This window comes from Hyperoodon ampullatus, assembly GCF_949752795.1.
Source record: "Hyperoodon ampullatus genome assembly, chromosome: 4".
Classification (NCBI taxonomy): domain Eukaryota; kingdom Metazoa; phylum Chordata; class Mammalia; order Artiodactyla; family Ziphiidae; genus Hyperoodon; species Hyperoodon ampullatus.
Window position 1 is genome coordinate 77,305,375 of NC_136917.1, and position 25,112 is coordinate 77,330,486.

At 36.1% G+C, this 25,112-nt stretch overlaps 1 protein-coding gene across 3 annotated transcripts in view; it reads right to left on the minus strand.

Moving 5' to 3' along the window:
• Positions 1–2,139: 2,139 nt before the first annotated feature.
• The window catches only part of HSD17B4 (hydroxysteroid 17-beta dehydrogenase 4), a gene marked incomplete at its 5' end in the record, with an annotated part of 90,339 nt that continues 67,366 nt past the window's right edge, over positions 2,140–25,112 (minus strand). For all 3 annotated transcript variants that reach the window (XM_079702355.1, XM_079702353.1, XM_079702354.1), the window contains 4 exons: positions 2,140–2,487; positions 10,941–11,068; positions 21,147–21,285; positions 22,293–22,379. In XM_079702355.1, the coding sequence (XP_079558481.1) occupies positions 2,398–2,487; positions 10,941–11,068; positions 21,147–21,285; positions 22,293–22,379 (444 nt within the window). In that variant the 3' untranslated portion in view covers positions 2,140–2,397. The remainder of the gene's footprint in view (positions 2,488–10,940; positions 11,069–21,146; positions 21,286–22,292; positions 22,380–25,112) is intronic.

Below are 25,112 nucleotides of genomic sequence, written 5' to 3' on the forward strand. Positions count from 1 at the left end.
AAACCTTTACCTAGACTGACCAAGAAAAAAAGAGAGAAAACACAAACAAATAAAATCTGAAATGAAAGAGGAAATGTTACAATTGATATCACAGAAATTAAAAGGATCACAAGAGACTACTATGAATACCACCAATAAATAGGATAACCTAGAAGAAATGAATAAATTCCTAGAAATGCACAATGTCCCAAGACTGAATAATGAAGAAATAGAAAACCTGAAGAGACCAATTACTGGTAAGGAGACTGAATTAGTAATATCCCAACAAACAAAAGTCCAGGACCAGACAGCTTCACAGGTGAATTCTACCAAACATTCAAAGAAGAATTAATACCAATCCTTCTCAAGCTCTTCCAAAATCAGAAGAGGAGGAAACTTTTCCAAACTCATTTTACAAGGCCAATATTACCCTGATACCAAAACCAGACAAGAATGGCACAGGAAAATTACAGGCCAATATCACTGATGAACATAGATGTAAAAATTCTCAACAAAACATTAGCAAACCAAATGTAACAATACATAAAAGGATTATAACCATGATTGAGTGGCATTTATCCCAGGGATTCAAGGATGGTTCAACATCTGCAAATCAGTCAATGTGACACACCAAACATTAACAAAATGTATGGATAAAAATCATATGATCATTTCAATAGATGCAGAAAAGCATTCGACAAAATTCAACATCCATTTATGATAAAAACTCCATTTATGATAAAAGCAAAAATAAAAAAATGGGACCTAATCAAACTTACATGCTTTTGCACAGCAAAGGAAACCATAAACAAAATGAAAAGACAACCTACAGACTGTGAGAAAATATTTGCAAATGATGTGACGGACAAGGGCTTAATTTCCAAAATATACAAACAGCTCATACGACTCAACAACACAAAAACAAACAACCCAATCGAAAAATGGGCAGAAGACCTAAAGAGACAGCTCTCCAAAGAAGAAATACAGATGGCCAATAAGCACACAAAAAGATGCTCAACGTCACTAGTTATTAGAGAAATGCAAGTTAAAACTACAATGAGGTATCACTTCACACCAGTCAGAATGGCCATCATCAAAAAGTCTACAAACAATAAATGCTGGAGAGGGTGTGGAGAAAAGGGAACCCTTGTAAACGGATGGTTAGAATGTAAATTGGTGCAGCCACTATGGAAAACAGTATGGAGGTTCCTTATAAAACCAAAAGTAGAGTTACCATATGATCCAGCAATCCCATTCCTGGGCATATATCCAGAAAAGATGAAAACGCTAACTGGAAAAGATACATGCACCCTAATGTTCACAGCAGCACTATTCACAATAGCCAAGACATGGAAACAACCTAAATGTCCGTCGACAGATCAACGGACAAAGAAGATGTGAATATATATACAATGAAATACTACTCAGCCATAAAAAGGAATGAAATATTGCCATTTGCAGCAACATGGATGGACCTAGCAATTATCATACCAAGAGAAGTAAGTCAGACAGAGAAAGACAATATTATACAATATCACTTATACGCAGAATCTAAAAAAATAATACAAATCAACTTATTTATAAAACAGAAACAGACTCACAGACATAGAAAATAAACTTATGGTTACCAAAGGGGAAAGGGGAGAGAGAGGGATAAATTAGGAGCACAGGGTTAACATATACATATCACTATATATGAAACAGATAAACAACAAGGATTTACTGTATAGCACAGGGAACTATATTCAATATCTTGTAATAACCTGTAAGGGAAAAGAATCTGAAGCTGTATGCCTGAAACTAACATAATATTGTAAATCAACTACAGTTAAATTTTTAAAAAAAGAAAAAAAGAAAGTTATATATTTGGTAGATTTCCAAGCATTATGTGAAAGTAAAGAATTTCCAGCAAAAGGGAAGGGAGAAGAAAGAAAACTATTTGAAAACACAAAGACCTTTATCTTGCCTTAAAGCAGAACACTATCTCTCATAGCAAAGTATGAAAATGAATAAATAGATGAAAATTCATGTTAAAATTGGGATATCAATAAAGAGAAGAGAAAATAACAAAACAAACTGTAAAAGGCATCAAAGTGGCCTCTACTCATTTCATTTTCCTTACAACTTATAAATGCCATCACAATTCTAAAGAGGTTGGACTTGAGTGAAACTTTTTTATTATGAAGACATAGGTCTAAGAACAGAAGGATAATCATGTGCCAGCTTACAGTTCCTTGTAAAAGTAATAACATGAAAAATTAGTAGAAAATGAACATCTAAAAAGTTATCTGTAATCTGAAAATGTTAAGCAATTTCCCCTGTATCTTAATTTTGACCATTTTTGCTGAATCACTTCTGCATATTTAGTTGAAGAGAGTATTTAATTTTTCTATTGTAATTAATAACGTAGTATATCCTTCAGAGCTTGGCATATTCTTTAAGAATCATCTGAAGCTTCTGGCTCAACATGATGTTCCCTCTGGCCTTCAGTCTGCCACTAAAGAATGCCTGGAAAGGAGAAAGGGAAAGACAGAACCAACCTTTACCATGTCACATTGTATTTCTTTTTTAAAAAGATCATTGCTTAGACTGAATACAATTGAGTTAATAACTCTGGACAACAAAGGCAACTTTTATCTAGCAATGATAGTTTAATGATTATAGATAACACCCATATTTTTAGATATCTAAGAAAAAATAAAGACTCCTTGTGTATTTTAGAAAACCATAGAATAATTTATCTGAATTGACAGATCTGGGAATTCTGCTTCAACCTATGCTTCTGGCTTTAGCCTATATTCTTAAATGTGAATTTGAGACCATATGAATAAAAGGCTTTACTGTATTACTAACAATAAAAACACTGAGTTCAGAACTTTCAAAAGTAGATTTAAAATATTTATTATACCTTCATGAAACAGAAGGCCATATAATGGCAAAATAAGATAGTGTAACAAAGTAGTGAATAGATCCTGGGCTGTAGCATCAGAATGCCTGGGTTAAAATCTAGGCTCTGCCACTAAATGCAAGGTGAGCTTGGACAAACTACTTAACCTCTCTGAGCTCTGGCCTCCTTATCTATAAAGGGCATGACAACAGCACCTAAATAGCAGCTTTGTTGTATGAGTTAAATGAAACAGTGTGAAAAGTGCTTAGCTTAGCATTTAACATGTGGAAGGAGCTATTAAGCTCATTATTACCAAGCAAAAGACTATAATGTCAAAACACTAAGAGCTCCTGTACCACTTTTTTTCTGACCTGACAATAGAAACTTGTGCAAGTTCTCCCCCCGTGTCAAGTTCCCTATCAGTAAAATAAAAATGATAAAACATAATATAGCTTACTGAGAAAATAACATACGGAATATGAAGTGGAAAAGAAGTCTCTAGATTTTTAGCTAGATTGAAAAAATAGTAATATCCATGTACATGTAACATTACAAAGCAGCCTCACAAATAAAATATCACTTGAGAAGCACAGACATCAACCTGAAGTGGGCATATCAGCAAAAAAGAAATTCAAAAGCTTAAAAACCTACTCAAGGCCACAGAGCCAACAAAAAGTGGGCCAGGACTAAACACGGGTGTTCTCTGCTTAATAATGTCTCCTGCTTATTAACTAGCAGCAACTTAATTTCAGAAGCGAATCCTTACCAACTGGAGGAAAAGCAAAAACTGCTTAAACTTTTTATCCCAAAAATAATGCAGGAGAATTTCATTCAATCAGGTTCAAGTGCTAAGCATTCAAACTAGAGACTGGAATTTTAAAACTAAGACAGTTTTCACTGTGCAGTTACAGAAATGATGGTCTGCGACTCCTGCAGAGTCAGTTCTTAGACGGGCTTGCCAGGTGCTACAGTCTGAGAGGGACTTACAACCTAAAATAAAAACACCAACTTCCTTGAAGTAAATATACCAATATTTGATGGTTGTTATTTGAGTGGAAGAATTGTGTACATAAATCTTTGTTCCTATCTAACTGTTTTCTTAGGATAGATTCCTAGAAGAAGAATTACTAAATCATGGCATTTCTTAAGTAAGTTTCTTGACCATGCTTCCATATCACCACAGTTTTCAAACTGTGCACCTCAGTGCACTGGGGCACCACACCAAACTCCAACAGACACTACAGAATATTTAAAACTTTTGAAGGAAACACAGTGACATTGGTCAAACACAACAGGAAAACTACTCTTGTTTGGATATAACTACTTAATAAACTGAACCATTAGGTATTTCTTTTGGCCTAGGAGTGCCACTCAAAAAGTGCTGAGACAGTAAGTGGCCATAAAGGAAGAAAGTCAGTGAAACTCTGCCATAGTACTTTCCAGAAAGACTGTTAAATTAATATTCCTTCTAGCTACGTGTGAATCCTCTTATCCCAACCTTAATAATACTGTTTTCTTAATCTTTGAAAATCTGAGGCAAAAATGACATGCTTTAATTTGCATGTTTTAGATACTGGGAAAAATTAATAGTTTTTCTCATGTATGTTAGTCATACCTATTTCTTTCATTAATTACTGGTTCATGTTGTTTGCCCATTTTTTATATTGAGGTCTTCGTGTTGTCCAGAATTTTTATAGGTTATTAACACCAATATACTATGTATCATTATTTTATTTTTCCCCAGGTTTATGGAATATCTTATGGAGTCTGACATGCAGAAGTTTTTAATTTCTACATAGCCTAAACTACTGCTATTGAGCTTAGGTTCCTTATTTCTATCCTTGCTTTAATCTACTCAAGTATTAATTGAGCATCTACAGTACGCTAGGCAATACTCTATGCTAGGAAAGAGACATCTCTCCCTGTTCTCATGGAGCTAACATTACAGTAGGGGAGTCAAAAAGTAAAATGTAAACAAGTAATTAAAGCCTGTTATAAATGATATGAAGGAGGCTACTTAGATAATATAATAGGAGGGAACTACTTTGGATGAAACAAAGCCAGCCATGCAAAAAGATGGGAATAGAAATTCCAGAAAAGGCAAATAAATAGACATTGAAGTGGTAAAAATTGATGGGAAGGAACTAAGAGGAGAGGCAACATAAATTGAATTAGCATTGTAAGTGATGAGGCAAGCAGTGCAGGATGAAGCTGGGAAGATAAGCAAGGGAAACTTCACATACAATATAATAATATGTAGTTTGGATTTTACCCAAGTGTAAAAGTAAATCTTGGAGGTTTTTATCAGGTGGAATGACCTATAATCTGATTCACATTTTTAAAAGATTACCCCAGCTCCTGTATGGAGAACAGATTGGTGGAAAAGCAAGACTAAAAGCACTAAGACCAGTCAGGAAGCCAGGCGAGAGATGATGGAGGCTTGGATCAGGATGATAACCCTAGTGACGAAGAGAAGAAAATGAACTCAAGATACGTTCTGGAGAAAGAACAAGCAGGATTAAGGATAGAAAGGATACAGAGGTGAAGAAGGAAGCCAAGGCAATTCTTACATTACTCAGCATACTAATTTGGGTAGATAGACCATGGTGCCATTTCCTGGAAACAAAAAGAATGGGGGAAAAAAACTAAATCACAAGTTGTAAGTTGGACATAGTAAGATGTGCCATCAGAGACACAAGTGAAGAGCTGGTTATACCACTATGGAACTCAGAGAAGATGCTGAGTGAGACATTTGAATCTGCAAGTTGTCAACATGTAGACGGCTCTAAATACCACAGGATGGATGGACTCATTTAAGAAGAGTGTTAGTTAGAGAAGAGCCCTGAAATGAGCCCTGAAAAACACCAAAACTCAACAGTTGGGGGTAAAAGAGGAAGACACCAAAGGAGATTAGGAAGAGCCAAAGGTGGAGAAAGCAAAACAGGAGAATAAGGTATCATGAAAGCCAAGGGATAAGATTATTTCAAGAAGTTGGTGGTTAACTGAGTTGAATGCTACTGAAAGGCTGAGAAAGATGTAGGTAGAGAAATATTTACTGGATTTAGCAATATAGGTCATCACAAGAACTTCACAAAAACATTATCAGTGGAGTAACAGATGTGGAAGTCAGATAAGAGAAGGCAGATGAGCAGTCAAGACAGAACGTTTAAACCTTTGCTGCCCACTGAAGTAGCCACTAGCCCATGCGGCTACTGAGTACTTGAAATATGATTAGCCCTGGCTGAGATGTATTATAAGTATAAAATACACACTGGATTTTAAAGATTTTTTAAAAGCAGGATATAAAATATCCCATTAATATTTAATATTGATTACATGTTAAAATATTTGAATGTATTGGGTTAAATAAAATATATTAAAATTAATTTTACCTGTTTCTTTTTAAGCTTTTTAAATTTATTTTGATTTTTTAATTAAAGTATAGTTGATTTACAGTGTTGTGTTAATTTCTGCTGTACAGCAAAGTGATTCAGTTATACATATATATACATTCTTTTTTTATATATTCTTTTCCATTATGGTTTTTCATAGGATATTGAATACAGTTCTCTATGCTATATAGTAGGACCTTGTTATTTATACATTCTATATATAATAGCTTACATCTGCTCACCCCAACCTCCCACTCCATCCCTCCCCCAACCCCCTCCCCCTTGGCAACCACCAGTCTGTTCTCTATGTCCGTGATTCTGTTTCTATTTCATAGGTAGGTTCATTTGTGTCATATTTTAGATTCCACATATAAGTGACATCATATGGTATTTTTCTTTCTCTTTCTGACTTACTTCACTTAGTATGATAATCTCTAGTTGCATCCATGTTGCTGCAAATGCATTATTTCATTCTTTTTTATGGCTGAGTAGTATTGCATTGTATACACCACATCTTCTTTATCCATTCATTTGTCAATGGACATTTAGGTTGCTTCCATGTCTTGGCTATTGTAAATAGTGCTGCTATGAACATAAGGGTGCATGAATCTTTCTGAATTATAGTTTTGTCAGAATATATGCCCAGAAGCACGATTGCTGGATCATATGGTAATTCTATTTTTAGTTTTATAAGGAGCTTCCATACTGTTTTCCACAGTGGCTGCACCAACTAACATTCCCACCAACAGTGTAGGAGGGTTCTATTTTCTCCACACCCTCTCCAGCATTTGTTATTTATAGACTTTTGAATGACGGCCATTCTGACTGGTGTGAGGTGATATCTCACTGTAGCTTTGATTTACATTTCCCTAATAGTTCGCAATATGTGGAGCACCTTTTCATGTGCCTGTTGGACATCTGTATTTCTTCTATGAAGAAGTGTCTATTTAGGTCTCTGCCCATTTTTCCATTGGGTTGTTTGTTTTTTGTTGTTGAGTTGTATGAGCTGTTTGCATATTTTGGAAATTAAGTCCTTGTCTTTTGCATCATTGGCAAATATTTTCTCCCATTCTGTAGGTTGTCTTTTTGTTTTGTTTATGGTTTCCTTTGCTGTGCAAAAGCTTGTAAGTTTGCTTAGGTCCCATTTGTTTATTTTTGTTTTTATTTCTATTGTCTTGGGAGACTGACCTAAGAAAACATTGGAAAAATTTATGTCCGAGAATGTTTTGCCCATGATCTCTTCTAGGAGTTTCATGGTGTCACGGCTTATGTTCAAGTCTTTAAGCCATTTTGAGTTTGTTCTTAACCTTTTTTTAATGTGGCAACTAGAAAGTTTTTAATTACTTATGTGACTCACATTATATGTCTATTCAACAGTGCTGGTTTAGACAATTCTTTTGTGAAAAGGAACAGAGAAGTGATATGGCATGCTGGATGGGGATCTGATATCAACAGAGTGTTTGCTTTAAAATCAAGGTGTTAGCTTGCCTCTATGCTGTGGGACAATTATGTAGTAGAATGGGAGAGAATGGTGCAGAAAAAAGTGGAAAGGAGAAGAAGCAATGACTTTGAGTAGATACCTGGATGAGAAGTGAAGAGGTCTTTGACAGGAAGAGGGAGACTTCCTTCAACGTAATGTATAGGAAGAAAAGAAGACAGGTGCAGATGCTGACAAAATAGATCTGGTGATGGGAAAGTGAATATTTTCATTTGAAAGTCTTTTTTTCTCCCAAAGAACATGAGAAAGATCATCAGCTGAAAATGAAAGAGAGGTAGGCATGGGGGAGTTTTGAGAAGACAGGTATGAAATACTCATCTCAGACAACAGGAATGGAGGCTTAGTGGAAAATCACAGTAAGATTGCTAGACAGTGTGTAGAGACTATTTGAGACCTGAAATCAAAATTTTAAAGGGAAGCCAATTTGTCTAGTTGTATGGCTTTTCTCCTGGCGTCTTCAGCTATTCAGGTACAGATGCAAAGATGGCAGAGAGTAGGGTTAAAATAGAGGGGAGTTTTCCAGGCAAATAAGATGAGAGAAGTCCAAGGGAGATGAGGGTATTTTCAAGGGAGATACTCCGATGGACCATGGACTCTAAGCTGAACAAGAAGAGAAGACAGAAGGGAGCTGATGGATAGAAAGTGGTGTTGTCAACAAACCGGAGGTCTCTGTGAAGCTCAACAGCAGTAGCAGGAATAACAAAACAAGTTAATGAAACTGTAGGTGATGGTGTTGGAAAATGGTGATGTTTTGTAACAGATACTAGAAGTTGTACATATTATGCTCCCAATAAAGACAAAAGCTGATGTAGAATAGAGTAAAAGATAATTAGAAATAATATCAATAAACTAAGAGTCATCTGTTAGAGAAGTCACTTTTACAAATCCTGAAGGAAGCCATCAAGGTTGACAAGAGTTGATGCAGACAGAGAGAGAGAGAGAGAGAGAGAGAGAGAGAGAGACAGAGAGAGAGAGAGACTGTACACTGGGATATAAGGTCTTTGATAACTGAAGAATAGTGATGACAGAAAGCACTGAGGTGAGGCAGAACGTAATTGAGCCAAATGAGTTTAGAAAACCCCTAATATTAAATTAGAACTTCTCTAAGGACTGTCACTAAGAATACTAAACACCTAGGTTTTCATCAAGTTTTGCTTCTGCTTTAATTTTTTTACATTTAATTCCATCCTGTATGGTACTGATTAAGGTATATGGAATGACATAAAGCACTACCATTCCCTAGGCAACTGCCCAGTACCATTCACTGAATAATCCATTCCCCCCCAAAGGTCTGATATTCCTAGCAATTATATAAATGTTTCTGTAAATCCTACATTTAATCTTTATGTATAAGCACCTCAAATATATCTCAAAAAAGAACTCTTAATTAGCCACTCAGCAGCCACAATGACCTTTAAAAATCAGATGTCACTCCACAGCTCAATAGCTTCCTATCACACAAGATCTAAACTGTCTTGCCAACATCTACAAGGTCCTGTGCGATCTACGCCATGCCTACCTCTCCCTGTTCGCCTCCTGCCTCTCTCCCCACTGGCCTCCTCACAGTTATAGTATCAAGCTGAGCTACCAGTGCCTCCCACCTTGGTGCTAGTTGTTTCTTTAGCCTTATGGCTCCTTCCCTCACTTTGTTCAGGTCTCTATCAAGCCTTTTTGGACAATCGGTCTCAAATAGTTCTTCTATCCTGTCACACTCTAATCCAGGGGCTGGCAAACTACAGCCTACGGGCCAAAACCAGTCTGCTGCCTGTTTTTGTAAACAAAGTTTTACTGGAACTCGGCCACGTCCATTTGTTTACATATTATCCATGGCTACTTTAACTCTACAATGGCAGAACTGAGTAGGTGCAACAGAGACCATGTGACCTGCAAAGCTTAGAATATATTTACTAGGGGACCCTGTACAGAAAAAGTTTGCCAACCACTGCTATAACCCATTACTCTTATTTTTCTTCATACCTGAAATTATACTTCTTTTCCATTTCCCTCTAGAATTAAGCTCTACCCAGAAGGGGCACTGTCTTGTTCAGCCACACCTAGCACCTGAATAAAAGGAGGTACTAAATAAATTCCTGGGAAGGAATTAACTGAGGGCTCACTCAGTACCACGCATTATTCTAAGCTCCTCATGTATATTATTGGATTTAGTTATCATAACAATCCTTTGGGATTATCACAATTCATTTTACAATGAGAAAATTAAGGCTTAGAGAGTCGGTGGCAGAGCTAAGATTCAAACTTAGATTTATCTGATGCCAAAGAACGTATTTTTAACCACTATACTACTTTACAATTCTTTAAAATTAGTCTTTTTATCCAGGAAAATTGAACATTTTCTCCCGTATTCAAATTGCTCCGTTCCTTGTAAAGTTGTATAGTTTTCTGCAAATAAGCCCTGTGCTTTTTCTTGTTAGGGTAGTCGCTGGTACTTTGTAGTTTGGGTAGTGATTACAAACAAATTTTTAAAATTATATCCTCTAGTTGGTTTTGCTGCTATGTGAAAGCTATTTTTAAATAAGTATTGTGCATTCAATCACTTGTTTGAACTCTTCTGGTCTAAGAATCAATCAGTTGATTCTCGTGGGATTTCTAGCTACATAATCATTCAAATTTTCTACTCCATTCTAATTGCTACATCTAATTTTGTGTGTTTGTGGACTAGCCATAGGTTTCAGAACAATATTACCTCATAATGGCCAGCAAAGGCACTCTTGTTTCAATCATGATTTTCCACTGAAATGTCTCTAAATGTTTTACCTTCAGTAAGACACTGGCTATTATGTTCCATCCTTCTATTTCCAGTTTTCAGTGATGATTAAGACAAGTTCTTAATTTTATATATCAGGAAAGAATGTCTAATTTTATGAAATATCATATGGTTTTTCAATTCTGAACTGACAATATATTAAAAGGTCTAGATGTGGGTTTTACATTGTTTATCTGCTAAAGAATTCCACCCAAAAATTTAGTTTTAAAAAGTATCAGTTGAAAAACTCCATTCGAAAAATATATGATCTATCAATTTGAATACTGCTATCAACTCTGTCTTTCCTCAGAGTTGCAAGATATCTGTCTTATAAATCAGAATTTTGGAGTCAGCCAAAAAACTGCAATTGTCAAATAGGAAGCAATAATGACAAATAAATGAACATTTTAAGAACTTTACCTTCTGAGGATCAAGCTTGCCCAAGACTACTTCCATGAAATCTTCATCTGAAAGCGTGATGGTTACATCAGCAGAATCTTTTGCAGGGCCTTGATACACTTTTCCAGAACCATTTTTTAGGTCAATAGCTGGGAAAAATAGGAAGAAACAAATGTCTGTCATTTTTTTCTTCACAATATGAGAATAAAATAAACCAAATAAATGCAGAGATTTTTATAGTTTCCAAGTTACCGTGGTACTTATTCTATTGGGTTGGCCAAAAACTTGTTTGGGTTTTTCTGTAAGATATGGAAGACCCGAACAAACTTCTTGGCCAACCCAATAAATTATATATTACCTATCACTTAGAAAAAAATTCTAAACCCTTGATTTTTTGAGATGTCCTCTTTATAAAGAATATGATCTTCAAAATAGTCAAATCCATAATAGTTTTTCTTCATTGAAGAAGTTTACACAACAGAGATATTTGAAATGTGAATCAATGTAGAGTAATATAAGGAAGTCAAGTGGTTGGAAGTTATATGGTTAAGGCCTTTAGATTCAAATAAAGACTCTGTAGTCAACAAAGGAAGAAAACTGAATTTTAAAACAACTGCTTATTGGTTGGCGTGGGGGAAGGGAATGCACACTCTAACTACCTTTCAAAAATCTGAATTCATCAAAGGTTCTGTCATATGAATTAAACGACAGTCAAATTAAATTTTAAAAAGTATTCTAATTAGTTTGCTATAATTTATTTATAAAATGTTTATTGCCCTAATTGTTGTGAAGAAACGTTAAAATTAAAATCTTTTCCCTTAAATGTTTTTGACAGAAGGATTAAGTCTCCCAGAAACAGGCTGGGTAACTGGAAAAACTATTAAAAATTTGCCTTCATTGCTCTCTATACAACACTTACAGAGCTTTATGTTAAAGGTACATTTTAGAAAGTTTTACTTGTCTCATATATGACTGAGACCAGTCATCCAGGAAGGTAATTCCCCTCATCCAGCTTCAGCCTCTTGAATGTGCTTTCTCTGCTACTGCGAAGGAGCGATGATTGCATCACTCTCCCTAAGAGTGTCAGGAAACTCCCAATTTAGGATCAAGGAAAAGCTACACACACGTAAGCAAAACCATGCATTCTGCTTAGCCAAGCCCTACTCCAAAGAGAAAACTAAGTCACTCCCACTGTCCACAGAAGAGAATCTTGCCAACTAAACTAAAAAATAATAACATGACTATGACGGTTACCTGGGAAGGAGTAAGAGTGACAAGGAGACCTTTTTGCTTTTTATGCTTCATTCACTCACTTCATTGTTAAGTTTCTTCTGTGGGTGTCAGACCATGTACAAGGTACTAAAAGTAAGGCATGAAGAACAAAGGCTCTGTTCTTATTGGTACACACATATTACAAATGTGTTTTATGTATTATTTGTATAGTTAAAAAGAAAGGTAGAAAAAGAGAGGGACGAAGGCAGGCAGGGAGGGAGCAGGGAGAGAATAAGGGGCGGGGGTCAGAGGGCAGAAAGGAAAGACGAAAGAAAAGCAAACCTCTGGTATTCAACAGACATGATTTTAATTCTTCACAAGTAAGCGTAAGGACCACTGTATGTACTAGTCTTGCTCAGGAATAAAACTGGACTCACGCGTCTTAATACTCCAGTGTGGAGTAAGTCTGTTAGCTAATGAAGGCCCTTCTAATGAAGGGCTGTCTACCTGCCCTCTCACTCACTTGGTTTTACATGCTGCTTCACAGCCATGACGTTTATGAAACAATAAAACTTTTTTTTTTTTTTTTTTTTTTTTGCGGTACACGGGCCTCTCACTGTTGTGGCCTCTCCCATTGCGGAGCACAGGCGCCGGACGCGCAGGCTCAGCGGCCACGGCTCACGGGCACAGCCGCTCCGCGGCATGTGGGATCTTCCCGGACCGGGGCACGAACCCGTGTCCCCTGCATCGGCAGGCAGACTCTCAACCACTGCGCCACCAGGGAAGCCCAATAAAACATTTTTTCTGTGGAAAGCTAATAACTAGTGCTGGTAAAAGAAAAGAAGGCTAAAAAGGGGGAAGTTCTTAGCAAGAATACTGAAATTTGGGGTAAAGGAGTGAAACTCCCCATTCCACAGTGGCTCAAGTCATGGTCTACAAATGGCTCCTGCAGGAGGATCGTCATCCACCACCATCACTTTAGGTTTACAGACACCTGTTAGGTCATGGGTAATCTAAATGAAATGAAGAAACAAGCTATATGTATTTTTTTTGTGGCAGAATGTATTTTTAAAGCTTTATGAATTATTTTAGCTCAGTATTTATATAATCATTAATGCACTGAAAAAGTCCAAAAAATTTCAGTTATACTTTACAGAATTTAATGGGGGAGGGAAAGGTGTTAGATGAGAACATATATTTGGACTTAGAGATATTTGAAGGTTTTAGACTATATACCTTACAAATTACAACACTCTTACCAAAGTGGGTATACAAGGAACATACCTCAACTTAATAAAAGCTATTTATGACAAACCCACAGCCAACATAATATTCAATGGTGAAAAGCTGAAAGCCTTCCTGCTAAAATCTGGAACAAGACAAGGATGACCACTCCTATTCAACATAGTACTGGAAGTCTATTCGGCATTCAGACAAGAAAAAGAAATAAAAGGTATCCACATTAGAAGGAAAGAGGTAAAATTGTCATTATATGCAGATGACATGATACTAAATACAGAAAACCCTAAAAATTCCACACAAAGACTACTAGAACTGATAAATTCAGCAAGGTAGCAGAATACGAGATTAACATACAGTTCCATTTCTTTACACTAACAATGAAATATCAGAAAGGGAAAGTAAAAAAAAAAAATCCTTTTTTAAATCATATCAAAAAAATAAAAAACTTAGGAATAAACCTGACCAAGGAGGTGAAAGGTTCATATGCTGAGAACTGTAAAACACTGATAAAGGAAATGGAAGATGATTTAAAGAAATGGAAAGACACCCCATGCTCTTGGATTGGAAGAATTAATATTGTTAAAATGGCCATACTATCCAAAGCAATTTACAGATTTAATACAATCCCTATCAAATTACCCATGACGTTTTTCACAGAACTAGAACAAATAATTCTAAAATTTATATGGAACCATAAAAGACCGAGAATTGCCAAAGCAATCCTGAGGAAAAAGAACAAAGCAGGAGGCATAACCCTGCCAGACTTCAGAGAATACCATAAAGCTACAGTAATCAAAATGGCATGGTACTGGTACAAAAACAGATATATGGATCAGTGGAACAGAAGAGAGCCCAGAAATAAACCCACACATCCACGGTCAATTAATCTTTGACAAAGGAGGCAAAAATATACAATGGAGAAAAGACAGTCTCTTCAGCAAGTGGTGCTGGGAAAGCTGGACAGCTGCATGTAAATTAATGAAGTTAGAACACACCCTCACACCGTACACAAAAATCAACTCAAAATAGTTTAAAGACTTAAGTATAAGACATGACACCAGGGCCTCCCTGGTGGCGCAGTGGTTGAGAGTCCGCCTGCCGATGCAGGGGATACGGGTTCGTGCCCCGGTCTGGGAGGATCCCATATGCCGCGGAGCGGCTGGGCCCGTGAGCCATGGCCGCTGAGCCTGCGCATCCGGAGCCTGTGCTCCGCAACGGGAGAGGCCACAACAGTGAGAGGCCCGCGTACCGCAAAAAAAAAAAAAAAAAAAAAGACATGACACCAGAAAACTCTTAGAAGAGAGCATAGGCAAAACATTCTCTAACATAAATTCTACCAATGTTTTCTTAGGTCAGTTTCCCAAGGCAAAAGAAATAAAAGGAAAAATAAATAAATGGAACCTAATCAAACTTACAAGCTTTTGCACAGCAAAGAAAACCATAAACAAAATGAAAAGATAACCTCCATACTGGGAGAAAATATTTGCAAACAATGCGACAGACAGGGCTTAATTTCCAAAATATACAAACAGCTCATATAATTCAATATCAAAAAAAAATTTTTTTTAATGGGCATAAGACCTAAATAGACATTTATTTCTCCAAAGAAGACATACAGATGGCCAATAAGCACATGAAAAGTTGCTCAACACTGTTAATTATTAGAGAAATGCAAATTAAAACTACAGTGAGGTATCACCTCACACCAGTCAGAATGGCAATCATCAAAAAGTCTACAAATAATAAATGCTGGAGAGGGTGTGGAGGAAAAGGAACCCTTCTATATTGTTGGTGGGAATGTAAAATGGTGCAGCCACTATGGAGCACAGTATGGAGGCTCCTTAAAAAACCAAAAATAGGGCTTCCCTGGTGGTGCAGTGGTTGAGAGTCCACCTGCTGATGCAGGGGACATGGGTTCGTGCCCCGGTCTGGGAAGATCCCACATGCCGCAGAGCAGCTAGGCCTGTGAGCCGTGGCTGCTGAGCCTGCACGTCCGGAGCCTGTGCTCCACAACGGGAGAGGCCACAACAGTGAGAGGCCCACTTACCGCAAAAAAAAACAAAAAAAAAACAAAAATAGAGTTCCCATATGATCCAGCAATCCCACTCCTGGGCATAATTCTGGAGAAAATTCTAACTGGAAAAGATACATGCACCCCAATATTCATAGCAGCACTATTTACAATAGCCAAGACATGGAAGCAATCTAAATGTCCATCAACAGATGAATGGATAAAGAAGATGTGGTGTGTGTATATACACACATACACACACACACACACACAACAGACTACTACTCAGCCATAAGAATGAAATAACGGGGACTTCCCTGGTGGTCCAATGGTTAAGACTCTGTGCTCCCAATGCATGGGGGCCGGGTTCGATCCCTGGTCAGGGAGCTAGATCCCGCGTGCCGCAACTAAAGATCCCTCATACTGCAGCTAAGACCCTGTGCAGCCAAAATAAATAATAAATATTAAAAAAAAAAAAGAATGAAATAATGACATTTGCAGCAACATAGATGGACCTAGAGAATGTCATACTAATTGAATTAAGTCAAACAGAGAAAGACAAATATTATATGATATCATTTATATGTGGAATCCAAAATATGAACTTATTTACAAAACAGAAACAGAGTCACAGACAGAAAACAAACTTATAGTTACCAAAGGGGGAAGAGGAGAGGGGATAAATTAGGAGCTTGGGATTACCAGATACAAACTAATATATATAAAATAGGTAAACAACAAGTCCTACTCTTTTGCACAGGGAACTGTATTATGTATCTTGTAATAAGCTATAATGAAAAAGAATATGAAAAGAATATATATATGTGTATATACATATGTATATGTGTAAATATATATATATATAACTGAATCACTTTGCTGTACACCAGAAACTAACACAACATTGTAAATTAACTGTATGTCAATTAAAAAAAAAAGTATAGATCCAGTAAACAAACTAACCTAGGGATGTCATGTATTAAATAAATAAATAAATAGATAAACAGATAAGCTCTATATCTATTGTATACATTGTACAACACAGGAAATATATTTTATAGTAACTATAAATGAAATATAACCTTTAAAAATTGTGAATCACTATGTGGTACACCTGAAATTTATACAATATTGTACATCAACTATACCTCAATAAAAAATTTTTATTTTATAATAAATAATAGATAGTGTTACAGATTTTACTCAACAGGATGACCTTGCTACAATGTTCTGATTTCAGCTCCCAAAACAGCTGAAGAAGTCTACAATGTTTCTCTTTCTGATTCTTTTTTATTTCATTAATATTTTGCACATCAGTATGGATAAGAAGGTGCAAGTGAGCATTCCAAGATCTGGGCTTCCTTCCCAAAAGCACCTCACTGAGGCCCACCCTCTGGTTTCTTATGCATGTCAAGGGGCTACATCTCTCCATTACACACTCTTGTTCCCCAGAGAAGAGGAAGGGTCCTCACCCAGGCAGCCCTCCTGCTCCTAGATGATCAAGCACGACAGGCCTCACAGAGGCCTAACCTCGAAAGACACAGCTAAGACTCCTCCTCCTCCACAGCCAAAACCAACACTGACACCAGAACTCTCTCCATTCTCTCTAGACTCACACTAATCTGGTTTTTAAAAATCCCGACATAGACACACATTCTGCCCAGAGATTCACTGTTGGTGTTGTTTGGATGGCAAGATAGGGGAAGGAGCAGGGAAGATGGGCACAGTCCAGGATCTTTGGGTTTTTTTTTTTTTTTTGCGGTACGCGGGCCTCGCACTGTTGTGGCCTCTCCCGTTGCGGAGCACAGGCTCCGGACGCACAGGCCCAGCGGCCATGGCTCACGGGCCCAGCCGCTTCGCAGCATGTGGGATCTTCCCGGACCGGGGCACGAACCCGTGTCTCCTGCATCGGCAGGCGGACTCTCAACCACTGCGCCACCAGGGAAGCCCGATCTTTGGGTTTGACATGCATCTTCCAGGCCACTGAGCCCAAACCCCTTGGTTCCTAGACTTGCTCAAGGCCTGTCACTTGTGTAACTCCAGTTCCATAGGTGAGCTAGGGAGCTAAGCCTGTTCTCTGTAAACAGGTTTGGATCTGCCATAATGCAAACATGACTGGGACAACTAACAGCAATTTAAAATACCAAGAATTTGGTGATTAACTGTTTAGCAAAACATTTTTAAAACTGCTTGTGAAAAAAAAAAATTAGGTATTCCCTAAGTCAGAGCATTCAATCATCTATTTTATGTCATTAAGCACCAAGATGCAAAAGAGAGGTACCAACATGGAATCATCTTCTAAAATATCATAAGCCAAAACAAATAGATACTTTCTACTGCTGCCAGCTACTCTGATTTAGTTCAGTGACGCAAAGATGGTGAGAAAACAACCAGAATTGAAAAAAGTTACACAGCTGAGAATCAGATCAAATAAAAGACAGGCAGATAACCAAAGATAACGATGAACCCTTTCAGAAAAGCTTCAAGACCCAATTTGATTGTTAGCTTTGATAAATTTGGACCTGAAGAAGAGATGATAAAACAAACAAGAGCCACAAGCATCAATTACAAGTAGTTATTAACAGGTTTCTAATATTCCCATTTTTCTGGTGAAAATACAAGAAAAAACCTTTTGCCTAGGTTAATTAAAGTTAATTATTAAATGTAAGCACATTTTCTAATACTTTCTACAAGGAAAGTGATACTAAGGAGAAAATCTTAGTTGGTTATTGACAGTATATTGAAGGAAATTACGCTATTTGCCAGAGTGAATCACTTGTATACTTTACAAATCTCTACAGAGTTCTTTTCTGCCAACTGTGAGACACATAATTCCAGCACGTTTTCTCTTACAGATCGCATTCCTTTCCTTCACCAGTATGTTCAAAAATCCTGTGTTTTATATTTATAACTCAACTTCTAATATAGTTTCATCTACAGGGGAAAAGGTTGAATTCCATCATGAATAGATAAAAAGAAGGAAGGACAGAAAATAGAAAGAAAGTGATGATACCTACACATCACTGTTAATCTATGAAGTTATTTAGAAAAAAAAATAGACACTTTGAACTTTGGGTAACTAAATACATATTACATGTTTTGGCTTCCTTTACCCCCTTCTGAATTAACCTCCTATAAGCACAAATGTCCTCCAGAAGGACAAACATCAAAATGTTAACTGTAGGTAGTGGGATTATACATCATTATTTTCTGCTCTATACTTTTATATACCAAATTTTATATAATGAAAATATACTCCCTAAAAGGAATAGCAATTGTTATGTTAAAAAGAAACTTACATTAAACCAAAATCAATTGAACAAAACTTCAAAATGTTTCCTAGGAATATGTAATAGAAGATGGTCTCAAAAAGTTTTAGTTGATTTAGAGATACATTTTAATTTTTTTGGTCTCAGTGAGCATTTACAGTGATCTTTAATTGTAATGAGAAATAAAACAGTCTGATTTACAAGGTATTTAGGCACTCTAAAATAGTAATCTCAGAATAAAAATAATGAAAATCTACAAAACAGTAGTTTCTACTGTGCAAGTAAAATCCCAAACCTAAAGATGTTTTCCTTTAAAAAAAAGTCTGTATAGACAGATTATCTGCACGATATGTGGTATACAAATAATGAGTGAAGGTGGTTCATACCATCAGTTGTGGGACTTGCAGAAGCACAGCCTACAATCCTTGCTTTCAGGTACCACCATAGTATACTACATCTCATACACTAGCCTACAGTCCCCAGAGAAGGATTACAACCAGGTTTGAGATGGGCCTGAAAGTTAACATGGTCCTGGAGTGTAAGCCAATCACAGGTCACTTCCAGGAGTCCCTCAGCATTCCAAGGGCTCTTGGCCAACCTTAACTACAGGATCCCATTGTACTTCACAGTTATGAAGGATGGGGAAAATCCTTGAGCTAAAACTATTCTGGATGCTCCCTGTACCACATTAGTAGACAGATTCAAGGGACCACAGCTGCTTGACTACAAATGAAAGGGTCCTGCCCCTTGGGACCTCAAGACAAAAAACATGAGAAATCAAGAAGTTTCAGTAAACATTCACTGATACACCATTTTTCTCCAACAACTCTAGAGATCAGAATACTCTATAACATAAACCATAACATAAAGGTTAGAATACTCTATAAAGAAAGAATATTCTACCAATCAAAGTAAAGCTAGAACACTTTATAATATAAAGGTAAAGAAATGATGGTCAGAGTTCATTAATAGCATGCTTCATGATTCAAAATATGAATAGCGGTCAGCTATGGAATAAATGTTTGTGTTCCTCCAAAATCCATACGTTGAAGCCCTAATCTCCAAATCATGATGGTATTTGGAAATGGGGCCTTTGGGAGGTAATTAGGTTTAGGTGAGATCATGAGAGTAGAGACTCCATAATGGGGTTAGTGTCCTTAGAAGAAGAGACGTAAGAGAGATGATCTTTCTCTCTGCCTTGTGGGTAAACAGTAAGGAGGCGGCCATCCACAAACCAGAAAGAGGGTTCTCACTAGAGCCCAAACATGCTGACACCCTCACACTGGACCTTCCAGCCTCCACACTACGAGAAAATAAATTTCTGTTGTTGAACCTACCCAGTCTATAGTATATTTGTTATTGCAAACTGAACTAAGACACTCTCATTGTTAGAAGCAGTGGCCTCTCAATCTATAATTGACTGATGCTGAAGAAAGAGAATGGATATATACTCACTCCCCTTAACCTATATAAAAACAGAACAGTGAAATCTGATAAAGCCACATATTTTTGTGTCATGACATATAGACACTGGATACTTAAAAACTTGCTAACAGATCTGGCTGATTAGCAAAGTGAGCCCACAAAAGTGCTAGTGCTTTTATTATGCAGATAGAAAAAGAAGAAAATTCTCTGATCTAGAAAATTTTTTTTAATCATCTTTAGTAATTTCATCTTACCTTCCCCAATTTCACTTTAAGAATTAAATTAAAATTGGACACTGCAGTCTTTTAAGAGACCACAGCAAAGAAAAATTTGTGCCATGATTAAGAATGTAGTTACACAACAGATACAAAAGACATGGTAGAATTTTTTTTACCCCTTTCCCTTTTTATTTTCTCTTTCTTCTTAAAATGGTACCAGAGTCCTTTTGGAGCTCCACAGAAGTGAATGGAAATGTAACTGCTTTCTCTCTGCAGCAACTTGGCTTATACTGGATGCCTTGCCAGGTTGCTAACATGGCACTCTAGTAGATAACTTCCCTAGATTAGATAAAATTAGTACCTTTGATTGCCATCTGTATAGATGAAGAAAATAATTATGATTATATACTGATAGTTAAGGTGATAATCCAAATGTTAATTTGGGGGGAATGAAGAAAATATTTTTAACGCTGTTAAAATATAATGAGAATTACTCAAAACTTTAAAATATTTCATTTAACCTGATGTACTTTCTTCACATTTAAGAGGAATTTGAAGATTAGTTAAAGAAGCATACGGCTAAGGTGACTGTTTAAAGTACTAATTTCAGGTGTTACAATGAAATCTTTACAACAGATATTTTCATTTTAATTGAATCCCTTCATCTCTAAAAAACATGCATGCCTTTGGGTGCCATGAAACCCGTTATTTCCCATAAAAAAACAACATACTGAAGAAGGTTAAGATTTACCTACCTTCAAAGAGACGGGCTTTAGTTATAACAAGGATACTTTATCTCTATTGACTAAGAGTTATCTTAGAATATTACAGAGCCAGGGACATGACTTACTCCACTTAGCTGCAGTATTTTCACCTTTAGTGATATGCCACTCAAACACAGCATTTACTTTCTTCACCACCTCTCCCCCCATATGCTGAAGGCGGCGACCTATTTCCTCAAACACAAGGGTACTCTGAAGTTCCCTACCCTAGCAAAAAGAGAAAAGTTAATTTAATTTTAGAAGTTCTGTAAAAATGACTCAAGGGGATAAAACTATTACAAAATAAAAGTGCAACAACGTGATTTTTTTTTAAAAACCTGCACATAAATAAGGGAAACTAGTTTTTTCTCACTAGGTTTCTTTCACACCTTTCCTTATATTAATTTATGTCACCCAGAACCTCACTCCTCTTAATAAAAGAATTTTACTTTTATCAAAATTCAGAAATAATATTTTACAAGTAGACTAGGAACTAACTGGATAACTTATATCCTAACTAACTTCAGCAGGAAGATACTGGGCAAATCAGTCAACTACTGTGGTTTCATTTCTCTGTTTGTAAAATAGGATTAAATTACATGAAGCCTGAATTTCTGTCTAGCTCTAAAATTTCTTAAGATTTTGATCTTACATTCTCTTTAAAGAGATTTTAATTTTCATTCAGTTATATGGTAATATGGTGAATGAAAGACAAAGATCATGGGTTTGAAAACCTCTACATTACAAAGTTAATATTTTGGAGACAGAAAATATAAATATTTTTATTAAAAGTCTCAGCATGTTAATACAGAATAACACAAATGTTTTAATAAATAATACATGCTACTGTTTTTATATCTGCATTCAAAGCATTATACAAATCTTTAAATCAAAAAAAAGGTACAGGATATTTAAATTTTTAATATATTTTTCTCCCAAATACTGTTTAAGATTTCTCATTAAACAACTGATTTATTTACTCTAAAACTAGAAAATTACTTATATTCTCTTGAAAGCTACCCCAGTATCCCCACAAAAAAAGTTTTTAAAAAAATTCATAAGTTGTCAAAATATTCCTTTTTCTCCAAGCAGTTTTAAATTACTGTTCTCCACTTCCACAATTAAGAATCTTTCATAGCTCTTAATTTTCTAAAGTAGACTGAATATTCTTAAAGTGATCTCAATTGAAATTCATAGGTCAGGGTATGACTTGGAGGTCAGTGGTTATAACCCACCTCAGATGGTGTCTTAGCTAAAACATCAGCTGTTGGCACAAGATCCACATATGCATTTGAAATGACGATGTCTCCAGTTCCTTGGATCTTATAAAGGTACAAGAGAAAAAAAAAAAACAACCAGTTCACTCCGATGATTCCAATGAAAATACAATTTCATTGTGAAACAGTATAAAGTCTTTTAAAAGAAATTTACATTTTTCTTCATATGAAAAAGAAAATAATCCAAATTAAATAAACAGTTCATAAATTAAATATCAAGAGAAATAAACATGAAGGCTTACTGATTTAATACAAGTGTTAATTAATCCTAACTGTAGAATCAACTGGAGCCCTTTTAAAAAATATTTATGACCAGGTCCCATCTCCAAATATTCCAATTTAAATGGTTTGGGGTGGACCCTGAGCATTGGTATTTGGGTTTTTTTTTTTTCCAATATAAGTATGTCTAATGGGGAACCAGGGTGAGAATTACTTAATTCTTATAAATAGTAAAAGGCATGGCACAAAATCCACATGAGGTAGGGGTACATAAAGTGTATTTGTTCGGTTAACATAGAATAAAATTGGGTAGGAACAGACCACAGTCTTTTTAAAGAAATAATTCTAGCTCTTATTTCAAAAAGGAAGTGTAAACAGTATAAAGTAATACTTAAATAGCCTTTTTATAAAATATTAAAGGAACTCTAATACTAATTCCTAATACATCAGCTAAGATTATTCCAGTGGTATTCTTTCATAAAAGTATGGTATTGCTACAAATGTATAGGACAATGTCTAAAACTTAAGGCAGCATTTATTAAAACTGACTTTTAACAATCAGGAAGATCATTCTCCCTTGACTACTCCCCATTATACTTCAGAAAAAAAATCTTTCAAACAATCCTACCTCAAGAAACAAGAAAAATCTCAAATAAACAGCCTAACATTACACCTAAAGCACTTAGAAAAAGAAGAAAAAAAAACCCCAAAGTTAGCAGAAGGAAAGACATCATAAAGATCAGATCATAAATAAATGAAAAAGAAATGAAGGAAACAATAGCAAAGATCAATAAAACTAAAAGCCAGTTCTTTGAGAAGAGAAACAAAGTTGATGAACCACTAGCCAGACTAATCAAAAAAAAAAAAAAAAAAAGGGAAGACTCGAATCAATAGAATTAGAAATGAAAAAGGAGAGGTAGCAACTGACACTGCAGAAATACAAAGGATCATGAGAGATTACCACAAGCAACTATATGCCAATAAAATGGACAACCTGGAAGAAATGGACAAATTCTTAGAAAAGCACAACCTCCTGAGACTGAAACAGGAAAGAATAGAAAATATAAACAGACCATTCACAAGCACTGAAATTGAAACTGTTAACTAAAACTCTTCCAACAAACAAAAGTCCAGGACCAGAGGGATTCACAGGCCAATTCTATCAAACATTTAGAGAAGAGCTAACACTTATCCTTCTCAAACTCTTCCAAAATACAGCAGAGGTAGGAACACTCCCAAACTCATCCTACAAGGCCACCATCACCCTGATACCAAAACCAGACAAAGATGTCACAAAGAAAGAAAACAACAGACCAATATCACTGAAGAACACAGATGCAAAAATCCTCAACAAAATACTAGCAAACAGAACCCAACAGCACATTAAAAGGATAATACACCATGATCAAGTGGGGTTTATCCCAGTAATGCAAGGATTCTTCAATATACGCAAATCAATCAATATGATAAACCATATTAAAAAATTGAAGGAGAAAAACCATATGATCATCTAAATAGATGCAGAAAAAGCTTTTGACAAAATTCAACACCCATTTATGAAAAAAACTCTCCAGAAACTAGGCATAGAGGGAACTTACCTCAACAGAATAAAGGCCATATATGACAAGCCCACAGCCAACAACATTCTCAATGGTGAAAAACTGAAACCATTTCCACTAAGATCAGGAACAAGGCAAGGCTGCCCACTCTCACCACTATTATTCAACATAGTTTTGGAAGTTTTAGCCACAGCAATCAGAGAAGAAAAAGAAATAAAAAGAATCCAAATCAGACAAGAAGAAGTAAAACTGTCACTGTTTGCAGATGACATGATACTATACACAGAGAATCCCAAAGATGCTACCAGAAAACTACTAGAGCTAATCAATGGATTTCGTAAAGTAGTAGTATATAAAATTAATGCACAGAAATCTCTTGCATTCCTATACACTAATAATGAAAAATCTGAAAGAGAAATTAAGGAAACCCTCCCATCTACCATTGCAACAAAAAGAATAAAATACCTAAGAATAAACCTACCTAAGGAGACACAAGACATGTATGCAGAAAACTATAGGACACTGATGAAAGAAATTAAAGATAATACAAACAGATGGAGAGATATAACATGTTCTTGGATTGGAAGACTCAATATTGTGAAAATGACTCTACTACCCAAAGCAATCTACAGATTCAATGCAATCCCTATCAAAGTGCCAATGGCATTTTTCACATAACTAGAACAAAAAATTTCACAATTTATATGGAAACACAAAAGATCCTGAATAGCCAAAGCAATCTTGAGAAAGAAAAACGGAGCTGGAGGAATAAGGCTCCCTGACTTCAGACTATACTACAAAGCTACAGTAATCAAGACAGTATGGTACTGGCACAAAAACAGAAATATAGATCAATGGAACAGGATAGAAAGCCCAGAGACAAGCCCACACACATATGGTCACCTTATCTTTGATAAAGGAAGCAAGAATATACAATGGAGAAAAGACAGCCTCTTCAGTAAGCGGTGCTGGGAAAACTGGACAGCTACATGTAAAAGAA